The sequence below is a fragment of the Pezoporus wallicus genome, unplaced genomic scaffold (genome assembly GCF_028554395.1).
Source record: "Pezoporus wallicus isolate ANWC-B61680 ecotype Strahan unplaced genomic scaffold, APGP_CSIRO_Pwel_v1 contig_2910, whole genome shotgun sequence".
Lineage (NCBI taxonomy): Eukaryota > Metazoa > Chordata > Aves > Psittaciformes > Psittacidae > Pezoporus > Pezoporus wallicus.
Genome location: NW_026642858.1, coordinates 858,678 through 870,811, shown reverse-complemented (window position 1 = coordinate 870,811; position 12,134 = coordinate 858,678). Strand labels below are relative to the sequence as shown.

Below are 12,134 nucleotides of genomic sequence, written 5' to 3'. Positions count from 1 at the left end.
ATGGAATCATAGAATCATTTAGGTTGGAAAAGACCCTTAAGATCATCAAGTCCACCTGTAACCTAATACTGTGTCTGTAAGCACCAGAGCAACAAGCACCACCTGCATACATTGATGTAGATGTAGCCAGTTCTTAAAGCTTTGCATCAGGACTAAGTCTTGTTTAAAACTGACTTTTAATTTTGATTCCCTGCATATTTGTTAATTGCACTTCATTGTGTGGTTGCTATATAAGGTGTCATGACAGTACTTCATGCTGACAAGTGCTAACAAGTTTTTTGTGAGATTTACTAGTGTCTCCCATAACACCTTTCTGTTTATTGTGTCCTGTAAATTATTTCAGGTAAGGTTACATTGCTTGGGTCTTCCTTTTTATTTGTTAAGTCTTCAGTAGAAGGCAGTCTTGGCAAACTTGCTTCTTGAACTGCAGGGCACAGAGTTCATGTGTTGGCATAATGGCTCCATTTCTAAGATACCTGTATTGCGAACCATCTCAGTTACGGGAATATGCTGAACTGCGAATGGGTTTACTTAAGATCTTACTTCAGCCCCATGGTCCAAAGCACAAAGAAGCACCCTCTGTGCTGGAATGCCAGATTCTTCAACTTCTGTGGGATATGGTTCCCCACCTTCAGGTACAGTTGTTGCCTGTTGTACAGTTGTTGCTTTAGAAGTTGCCTGACCCCAACTTTTACAAAGATATGCTATCAAAGTAAAGATACTATAAGTAGTATTATTGCCTTTCAAGTGTGCAAATACATCATTCTCTTCCATTTTTTATAGGCCTGATTTGGTAGTACAGAAATCTAACAATCTGGGTCTCTGTGGTAGAAGATAAAGCTCTTCAGTTGTTTAAAATCTGATACATCTTATGAAGCATAAATTGAAACGCATTTACCATAATTATTTGTCACTAGTTGCAACATTAAACATACAGTGAAGTTGTAGAGATACCCATGAGAGAGATAATTTTGTTAAATGTTAAAATGTTTGTGAAAACATGCAATTTTTAACTTAGCATGGGTAATACTAAAATGAAACAAAATATATGATAAGCACAATTCAAGTGTTCCTAGGTGTTCCCTTCTCACTCTTTGTAACAGAGGAATTAGTGGATATGAAGACAAAACTTAATCCCTCTGTAATATGCTGAAGTTTGACCATGTTTTTTTAAGTTGCACAGTGATACTTGCTAGGAGCTAGGGATTTAATCTTTTCTGCCCCTTTTGGTTAGGGGTCTGGGGTATTGGTTAAAGTTCATAGCTCTGCTTTGACTCATGCTTTACTGTGACATCGGTTAAGCTTTTTTTTTGTACCTATATACTTTTTTTGTCCTCTTTAATATTTTAGCACCATTTTCAGTGTGAACTAGAGTGACTCAAACATGATGTGCTATGATATTACTGCCATAGGGAGATAGTTTATAAAATCAATAATGTAAAGCATATAGCTTTACATCAAGCCTTATTATGCAGGCTTGATGAGGATATTTGGTAGCATCTTTCTCCTGCGAATTTTACTAGTAAAGTCTTCTTTCCACTAGTAGCTACTTTTCACAACCTTTTGACCAATAATAACTTCGATTCTACGCATTTATCTTGGTTCAGGTCTACACTTCGTGATGATAGGTAAATGCTGACTTTTTCTGGTCACAGGGTATTTCTTATTTTGTCTTGATTATACCTGAACTTCAGTATAACTTTGTGTCCTGAAGGTATGACCAAGCTTCTAACTTGGTAACATTTAGCCATAAAATTGGCACCAAAGATTTACAACGATTAGTTACAAACCTTTCTTTCCTTCATGCTTGTTGACGCTTTTTTTAGTAGAAGTATGTTTGTTTTTTGTTAAACTTGGATTAATACTTAAATATTTTTGTCTTGTCTGAGATACAGCTTTCACAATGGAAAGGGCAATACTTAAAGAAGCCCATTTAATGAACTGGTTTATAATGTTATTCCTTCTGCTCTTTCTCTGAACCTTGGGTTCTCCTTATCCTTTTAAGCTTAGCCTTATTTAATCCTCTGTATTGTAATGTTTTCTAGTCATTTTGTCTGATGATATCAACCAAGCTGTCAAAGGTACAGCTTGTCACCTGCAGACTTTCCTAATGAAAAAATTTGTGGAATTTAGGCTTCTGGTTCGAGCAGATTATTCATGGACTTTTTTCTAAGGTACTACAAATTATGGTGTTTTCCTTAATGCTGGCTCCAGAATTTGGATTGGAACAGCTGGGTCTGTAACTAGTGTTTTTCAAGAGCAGAAATGCTCTCAACTAACACATAAGGGTTTAGAGGCAGCTTGCTTCTTGAAGTCTCTTTACTTGGCTTCCAGGTACAGAGATAATGCTTTTGGGTTTTACACTTCAGCTTTTGATTTTGTAGTAGGTAGATTATGTGGTGCTCCGAAAACAGAAAACACCACTGCCTTTGTCTTTTGTGACATATATTAATATATCTTCATTATGTTACAGAGGAAATACCCTGAGGCAGAGAGTTTCCATTACAAGATATTAAATGCCCGCAATTTGGTTTATGTTGCTTTGAGAACCCTGAGAGCTGTATTTGTTTGCTATTGCTTTTGCCGAAAAATGGAGTTTTCTCAACAGCTACCAAGAAACCTTTTTAGTCTTTCACGTTTCTAATTTTACTTCAGAATATTAAATAGCAGTTCATCTATTGCTTCTTCAGGGAAGTTGAATAAGAGATTTCTGGGTTTAATTTATAAATGTGTTTCTTCAAAGCCTTGGTAATATTTGCAGTGCTAATATTATTGCAGAGCTAATAGAACTAATTCTATACTTGGGAAATTCTCTGTGGATAGGTAAGGGGAACTAAACCAGAATGTGTTTTGGTTTTGTTTTGTTGTTTTGTTGTTTTTTTTAACTGCCTTTCTACAGCATAAAGACTTACTGCAAGTTACAGAAGCCTCATTTTTTCTGCAAGAGCTATTCCTCAGTTTACTGCGTTATTCTGTGTTTTGGAAAGTTCAGTTATCTGAGTTTTGTCTGCAACTGTTATGCTTCTGTGAAGTGTGCTTAAATGTAACGGGAGAATGCTCATCTTTGATCTCCTTAATAGAGGACAACTTTGAGCTCTTAAAAGAGGTAAGAGTTCAGGGGGAAAAAATGAGTAGTTATATTAAATTTAGAAAATGTCATTTTTAAGACAGTAGTGGCATTGATATGTGACATTCATCTGCAAATGACCAGTGTTGTTTGAAAAGTTTCCAAATTTTTTTTTCCGTAGCTGAAGACTTTCAGAAGGTGAAAACTAGTTCTGTACATATCAGTTAACTGTTTAGTATGGGAGTTGATTTAAACTGAGCTAAAATGGTTTGAACAAAGTAGCGAATTAAAATGTTGTAGTTATTCACTTAAAATATGATTTTTACACTATTTGTATTCTTTATTACATGTGCTGTGTAAGTGTGCACTCACTATGATTCATGAGGAAACTAGAGAGAGTTTTGCTTGCTGCCCATTTGTACTGTTTAATCGCACTGAAAAACCAAGGCAATTTGAACCACTTCTGGTTTTCCCTTGCAGGCATTTCCAGTGGAACAGTGTATAATTGGACTAGCACTTCTACTGCTGCAAACCCCCAAAAGTCAGCAAAAGTCTGTTCTGAGTCTAGGTAAAGCTCTTCTTGTCAAAGAGGAATGTACACTCTCAAGACTGTGCCTGTTGTTTCTTCACGTTTATGTTTATACAAAAGCTGTATTCCCCTAAGTTGGATTGGGTGATTGGGGTTTTTGTTTGTTTTTTTTTTTTTTTTTAAACAGGGTTTTCCTTGAGTTTAAAAAGCAACATTGCGTGTAATGGCAATAAAAATAAATTTTCCTGCTACACTAACTTTTTTTATGAATGTTGCTGTATTTTAAGCTCCTTGCTGTCTTAGAGCTTATCTGCTTTGGTTTTGAGTCAACAATAGGGTATTCTCAGCTGAGATTGATGCTTGCTGAATGGTTTCTTTTGACAGATCTTAAGAGAGCAGGCCTGACAGTCATGGCAATGTTTGGCTGAGCTTTTGATTTAATGGTTTTGATTAGTGGAGTTATTCCAGTAAAAGCAAAGAACTGTGCTGTATTCCACTGTTGCATTTCTTGCTGCCATCAGGTACTTTGTTATAAACAACAGGAATGTATGGTCTGTAAACAGAATTGGAGTTTTCTAAAAAAGTCTTTTGGACTTTAGGTCTAGTATGCACATACTATAATTCCGTTACTTTGCTTGACCAGTGTGTTTCATAGAAATGTTTGTGTCATGCCTCAAAGTACAAATATTGTTAATGCTTTCTTCCATACATGATCTGTGTTTTTCCCCACCTTTTCCTAAATAGCGTGCAAGCTCCTTTCCTGTTCAGAAACCCAGAACATCTCAGCCACAGCCTTTACTTTGGTGATGCCTGTGCTACAGATCTTAACTTCTACAACAGTTGGGGACTGCCTATCAGAGGATAATTCTGGAATTACAAGGCAGCAGCTGGCTGCAAACCTTTTGGAACTAATACAGGAGGAAGGTGTGAAGGATAAAAAAGAATTGGTAAAGTTACAGGGGTTTTTCTTTCTTTTGGGGCAGGTAGGAGGATGGATTCAACAGGATTGGCATTCTAGATTGCTGATTTTTTTTCGCATATGGTGGTTGTAATGCGTAAGTAATGGAATAATTGAGTTTTAATGTTTTTTAAGAGGTCATCTGAAGTACAGAGGTGTTCTAACTTCCATTAACCAAAACAAATTTACATTGCTGAACAGTGAAATTCTGTGATTTTTATGGAGAGCAGCTTTTGCTACTCAGAATCTCTTTCTCCCTGGTAATTTAAAGGTTAGTTGGCCCTGTGCTGTTGGAGTCTGAATTCCATTTGGAGACCTCTTTTCAACTAATTTCTTAACCATGATTTTGATATAAACATTCTTCATCTGATTACTACCTGCCAACTACTTTCTTGATAATTGAAAGGCATTTCTGCAAATAGTGCATTTTCTAAGAAAACAAAAAATTGCTAATAAAGAAATGGTTTTTCTTGGGTTAAACTTTATTGTTTTCATTAAAAACTTTGAACTTCTCTATTAATGTGCAGGAGCTTCGTAATATGCATACTTTTATATATATAAAAATCTGAGTTAGGACTTCTCACTGGTATTTAACTACTTTCCTGCTTACCATGTTACCTTTTCAGACTGCATCTGTAGAACATTTTATTCTGAGAAGTGAAACAGTTTACCTGAAACTGAGTTGTTTTATTAAGTACTATAAAAAGTTAGAAGAATTTCCTTAGAATAATGTAGATGATAGGTACACTTTGTGATGCACCTGTCATTGTCAGGAATGGGAGTTTTTAATGTACTGCAGTCTTACAATGTCCATTTTAGTGAGGAAGTAGCACTGCAGTTACCAGCAGGAACAGGAATGATGGATGCCAAATGAAGGGGGAACTCCTGAATAGGGAGTTAGCAACCCATTCAATCATCCTTAGTATGATAATTCATATAAATAATTGTAAAGAAATGTATTGCAATTTATTCTTTACATTTATTGTAATAGGACTCTAAAAAAAGGATCTGCTTTAGATAATGGAACTGGATTAGTTACATTTTTTTGTTTGATCTTTCATGGTGCCTTCGTTGCTTGATTGAGAATTTTTTGTTTCGCTTGTTCTCAGGTATCCTGTAAACTCCTTTACCCCATAACCAGCTCTTACAGCTCATTGTTTACAACCTGGAAGATGATAGAGCTCATGAAAGAGAAGTCTGCAGTTACTAACTGGTTATCTTCAGTTAAATCGCTGTTACCTGTCACCACTCAAGTCCCTGCCCATGTTTTTCTTCTGCTGGCTTATCTGCTGGTCCAAAATGATGGAGACAGTCTTCATGATGTACTCCAGGGTACTACAGAAATAGTCAAGGCTGATTGTTCTCAGGTAAAAACTGTTACTCGATTTCTGTCACAGGAGTTGTGATAGATTGTGCAGCCTGAGAGACACAACTCTGCCACAGCTTAATGACCTCAGGTCTGACAAGTAGTAAAACTGCCTGTACGCCCAGTAGGTACATCGCGTGCAGCACATGTGTACACCACATACCTGTGCTTGTATGTATGTAATGCAAGCACACAGAGCACGCACAAGAATACAAAAAAGCACCAGAGGTCCTACCCTGCTTCACTTTCTGGCTAAGCAAGATGAGGGTCTGCTAGTGGGAATATGTGTACAATGTACGAATATGTATGATAGATATGATATGGAGCTTTTCAGCAATGGGGAATACACAGAGTGCACAGTAGGTGGCTTCTGATCCCAGTCTCACCAGTTGCTGGCATCTGGACGTGCAAACCTCTGAGGCCGCAGCTCCGCTGCAGTTGCTGGTGCAGACTGTCCCACCCATCCTGGAACACACACAAATGCACCCCTCCACACATCTCCTGCCCCTAGGAGCACCACTGCTCTCTGGGACTCCCCTCACCCCTAAGCAGGCACTTCCACTGTGGTCTTAGTGGACCCTTAGACGTACACATGCACATGTGTATTCCCCACACTGACTGGAACTCTACATCAAAATATGTATTATGTCTCAGTTTTAGAGTATTTTTTAATTGTTTAGGCTTAGGAAAAAAAGACTGGATTATTTGTTAATATTATCTATATATATGAAAATACAACATGATGAAGTGGAAAAGAGGCTACAAAACCATTTCTGACTTTTGGTGACCTCTTAAGTTATTCTCTCTGTTCTTTTGTGGCTATTGGAAGACTGCAAAGTCCCTTGCGGTGTTTGTGTACTTCTTAAAAATATGTGCACAGGCTTTGTCTGCTTCAGTACTGAATTCAAGCTAGAATTATGCATCATGCTTATATTTATCCACATAACCTGGAAAGATGAATGGCGCTATTTAGAAACAATAATAGGTAGTGCATGAGACATTATACACAAGCAGTCACATCTTATTTGAAAAACTAAACAGAATATAGATAAGGGGGAAGTGTTACTTCCAATTTCAGATGTGCCATAAAGACAGGCTTTATTTGCTTCTTTTTTTTTTCTGTCTCAAAGAGTTATCATATCCTGCAGCACAGTAGTTGGATAGAGCTTACGAAACATGCACTTGATGACTTGTAGTGCTGAGCACTCTGACTCTGATCCAGGGAAGCAGTTTAGGATGTGCTTGCTGTTGAATACATAGTGAAATGCTGGGCTAAGCTAGGCCTGTTGTACAGTGCTTGTGGAGATAACTGTATTTCTTAAGCCAGAGAAGATTTTAAACCAAATGACAGTTTCATCTGTTGTGGGTTGCCTGCTGTTAACCTTTTATGTCTCTTCTCTAATCTTTTTCAGGGTAGTCTTTTGTTGTTTTCTTATATGGGTGTGTTTTATAATGCACTCAAATTGATATAGTTTTGGAAGTATATGATTTGTTTAAAATAGTTTTGTCAATTTGTGAGAATTTTGCATTTTCTTTGTCTTTCAAGTATTGTATTCAATGCTTTTGTGTTGTAATGAGGCTTGTACGGATTAGTAATTAAATATTTCTTCAAAATTTCTTTCTATAAGTCAACATTCAGATGTAGCATGAGTAGTCTGACAGGTTCACTAAATAGCCTGTAACCAGGCCCTGTAAGTGAATTAGTTACCATCTAGGAAAAGGGGTAAGTAAGTTACCAATACATGTTGCAGCACCTGCAGTAGATATAGATATATACCTCTGCTATATCCTATGAAACTTCAGTTCTGATCCATACTGCTGCAAGTGAGGCAGTTTCCTTCTTGTGACTAACTTAGCTAGTGGTGTAAAAAGTGCTAAGGTAACTTCAGGCTTTTTATCGCGGCTTTCCTGGTTTTGTGTGTAGATTGACTGTAACTTGGTTCACTGCATTAGGTCTTTGAGTTGTATGATGAATCAGTGTATGATGAATCAGTTGTATGGTGAATATTACAGAAAGAGGAGAGGCATAATGCTTTGTTTATTAACTGTTTGATATAGTTGTTCAAAATACAGTTTGATAGTAATTCAGAAAAGAAATAAATTGCAGGCAAAAAAATATCACTGAAGAATATGGCACCTTAGCAGAGTGGCCTGGACTCTATACAGAATGAATCTCTTCTGAACTCCCTTGGAGTAATCTGGAATTACTCCACTGACTTTAAATGAAAAGTGTTAGAGACAAATTTTAATGCAAGTCAGTAGAGTTACAGAAGCTTTAGACACGCAAAGGAGGAATTTATCCTGAACTTCTTGATATTTAGCATGACATGAATGGCTTTACCTCCTTTGTTCTGCCTGTTTGAAGGCAAAGCTTTTATTCACCAGTGCAGTAAGTAAGATTGATGGGAGCAGCCTCTTGAGCTAACTGTGGTGCTCTGACTATATCAGAATTAAGAATCCCTTGAGACTGGTGTAAAAGTCCTTCCTGGCTTTGGGAAAAATGGCTCATGCCCAAATGCAGCAAGAACGTGAAGTTCAAACTGTATCTTGTTTTCTCTTTCCCTAATGATTAGCAGAAGGTCATGTGAATTAGAAACTGTTGTTTAAAATGCAGAACTCAAAATGACAATCAGTTGATATCATCTAACTGCTCACACTTTGCTAACAGAGACTGTAGATGGTGAGCTTTTAGTTTTTTAAATTATTGTGGGTACTAAAATTCATTTCTGCTAAGTATGTAGAGCATTCTCCTGTCTTTTTCGTAGTTAACATGAAGCAATCAGTATAAGTAGTAATACAGCAGGAGTTCTGCTGGGTAATATTTGGAAATACCTATAGTGTATTAATTAGAAGGCTGTTCTGAAGAAGAAGAAAGAGGTTGGGTGTGGAAAGAAGAGAACAAAAAATGGCTGTTAATCTCAATCTTATTTTTAAACAGTCACCTGTTAACTTGAATCTCTTCCTTTGGTGTTAGTAGCATGTGAACACTCTATTTAAACCTGGGTGTTTGTAATGGAAGGATGATCTAACCAAATGAATGTGGATATATTCAGAATTCCATGTCTTTGATTCATGTTTGAATCAAAATAAACTTGTACTAGCAGAATCTCAGCACTTAGCCTTGCAAAATGTAAGTAAAATGTCTGAAGGGCAAAAAGAAAAAGTGTCAACTTTGCAGCCAAACTGTAGACTGCTTGTATGACAGCAGTGTATACAGAAGTGCTGGGATATTGTGGTGTGGGGTCATAGCATAAAAAGAATCATGTGTTGCTTTTTTTTCTTTCTTGTTTCTTTTTTATTTTTTAAAGTGATCAAGTTAATCAGTAATTCTGCTGTTAGTGAAATTTTGTTGCTGTGTGGTTCAGACGGTTAGTGGCTCTAGCTTTGGGTGGTGAATTGAAAATTGAATAAAAGGGTGATTGCCATGCAAAATCTGTTCTGAGGAATTGTGTTTCAAAACAAAACAGGGTCAGAAGAGAATGTGCATTGAGAATGCTTTTGTCATTGCTTTCATGTTTATTACAACTCCGTGGGGGTGGGTCACAAACAGTATCTCCCATTTCCACACTGAATGCTGTTCATGTAAAGTCTTTTTTTTTCTGCAGTAAATTAATGGAGCATTTTAAAAATCTTGCTAAGTTTAAAAATAATTACTGTAATTGATTTTGCAGACATTGTTCTGGTTATGCTTTATTTTTTTATTTTCTTACCCTTTCCATGAAGGGAACCTACAAAAGACTCTCTGTATGTATCTCCTCCTTCCCCATTGAGTAAAAGCCTTTTTGTGGTGCAATGTTAATGATTGTATGAGATCTGTTTTTAGCTGAGGCGTTTTGGGGTAATGATCTGAAACACTATAGAAGAAAATCAAAAAATCTTTTTAAAAGGCTGAGGACTAAAGAGTAGTACATGGCCTTTTAGTCTGTCTTAAATCGCTGCAGAAGCTGCACTGACACATGATGTTCGTGAAACACTTAATAGTTTTTCTAATTGGATGAATTTTCTTGTTGTGCAAAAACTGTTACTACACTCTCTGTGAAACCAGCTGTGCTGCAAGGGGAAGAAATTAAATCATCTGACTGAGAGGTCACTGATGAATAGTAGCGCAAGATCTATTACCATTATTAGAGGATTATGAGGCTCTAGAGGACATCCCGTCTTTTATGGTCTTTCAAATGCTGGAATAAAATATTTTGGTGGTAAATGACACCCTTCTGGAAAATCCATCTGAAGATACATTTTTGTGCACTTCGGGGGTTGGGAGTCTGTTTAAAAACAAAGCAAAATGTAAAATGCATTTTTATCTGTGTAGAAAACATGTTTATATATTGGGCTGGATTTGGCTTGCTCAGGTGGTGTCTGATGATATTGTTCGATGTCTGATTATGTGTACTGTGGAGAGTAGCAGTAGGGAAACAATCACATTATAGTCAGATCTTCATGGCTGAAATTTACTGGTTAGGATCCTGCCCCACAGTACATGAAACCTTTGAAAATCTAGCTTCTGTTCTCTAAAAAGTGCTTCTAATTTTTGAAAACAGTTTATTTTATAACTTTTACAAATAGAAAGTGAACTTCATTTGTGCACCTTTTTGAAAAACTGGTTCCTTCATTTGTGTGAATTTTTTTGATGCTTCCCTCTTGCTCATTGGAGCAAGAAATGCCAGAGTACTGAATGCTTTTGAAAACCTGCTCATGTCACTGCCTTGCATACTGGGAAACTAGATTGTTGCTACCTCTCTTGCAGAACTTGGCCTAACATTTCCCAGAAATAAAATCTGGAACTTTGTAGTGACAATTTGTTTCCTGCCTTCTGGTTAGCTTTTTGTGAGGGGCCTGGAATGATCTTTTAATGTTAAAATTGACCCAGATAACTAACGTATCCGCACCACATTCCACTACATCCTTCAGAAAGTGCCCTATGGAGCTGAAGAATCAAAATATTTTAAGTTTGCTGTGATGGCTTTTCACTTTCTTAAAGGATATTCTGATCACTGTTTTACCACTTACTTTACCCATCTGTTATAAAACACCATTTATTTATGTAGAACTGAATAAAAGACAGAAGCAAGATAAGCATGCAAGCAAGGAAAATATGGTGGGAATAATGTGAAGTGATAGCCAACATCTAGAATTTAAAATTATGTTTTAATACATATTTGATTATTCGACTTCCCTGACACATCCTCTAGGAGTGTAGGGAATGCAGAAAGCAGTGTTGCCAGGCAGCATGCCTCTCCCACCTCTGGAGCTGCTTCCTACCTACTGGGAGCAAATGGGTCATCATGTCTGCATTTTGGAGCTCTTGAGCCATTTGCTGAAAATTTAGCATAAATTAACGTTGAAATTAGTCGCAGCGTTGTTTATCCATTACGTGAAGCAGATGGAGAGAGGAGCAGCTTTGTTGTACTAGAACATTTTGGTCTTACTCCTTTATCTTACAATGTGAATAGAAAGGTCAAAACAAGTACACTTTGAAAGACAATACCTTAAGGAAATTTGTAACTAAGCGTGTGCTTAGTCTTTTACTGAGAATTTTGTAAATCAACTTTAGTATCTGTTTCCTAGATTTTAGTGTAAAAGTCATCATAGAATTTTTATTTAATACCTGCCTAGTTTAGAATAAAATTTGTAACTGGAAAATTAATGCCAACCCAGGAGTTGGAATGAATTTACCATCACAGCTGATAAAGGCTAGGCTTGAGCTGACTGGCTTTAAAGGGTTTGGATGCTTTTATAACTACAGATTAGGACTATAATTTATTTTGATTTGACTGTCATTCGGTCAATTGCTGTATGTATAGTCCAATGTAGCTACAACTGAGAATACAGGAAGTAGCTTGTTGAATAGAGAACTAGCTTATGATCAAATGGAGTTGCTTAGGACCCTTTCTCTGGCAAAAGGAAGAGTCACTGTGGGGAGAGATCTGAAGGAACAAACTTAGGTAATGAGTTTGATTACTGTAACAACATATCTGATGTCTTTACTGATGTTTTATGTAGCCTATTTGTCCAACAAAGGATAAACTGGTGACAGCATTTATCAGGGATGGGTATGTAAAGAATTAACAAAATGTTCTTACCATCTGAGCTGAGAATATTTCAACCATGCTGCTGCATACAAAACTGTCTGGATAATATTATCCGCATTGTTTTAACACTTTTATGGAGAACTTATGCATCTCAACGGAGGAGCACGCATGACCTCCCTAAT

The 12,134-nt window shown here is 36.8% G+C and overlaps 1 protein-coding gene across 1 annotated transcript in view; it reads left to right on the top strand.

The window, feature by feature from the left end:
• FOCAD (focadhesin) overlaps positions 1 to 12,134 on the top strand; it is a 97,255-nt gene that overhangs the window by 18,778 nt on the left and 66,343 nt on the right. The window contains exons 7-11 of the mRNA XM_057432914.1: positions 431 to 635; positions 2,900 to 3,106; positions 3,548 to 3,635; positions 4,341 to 4,543; positions 5,664 to 5,921. Coding sequence (XP_057288897.1) covers positions 431 to 635; positions 2,900 to 3,106; positions 3,548 to 3,635; positions 4,341 to 4,543; positions 5,664 to 5,921 — 961 coding nt within the window. The remainder of the gene's footprint in view (positions 1 to 430; positions 636 to 2,899; positions 3,107 to 3,547; positions 3,636 to 4,340; positions 4,544 to 5,663; positions 5,922 to 12,134) is intronic.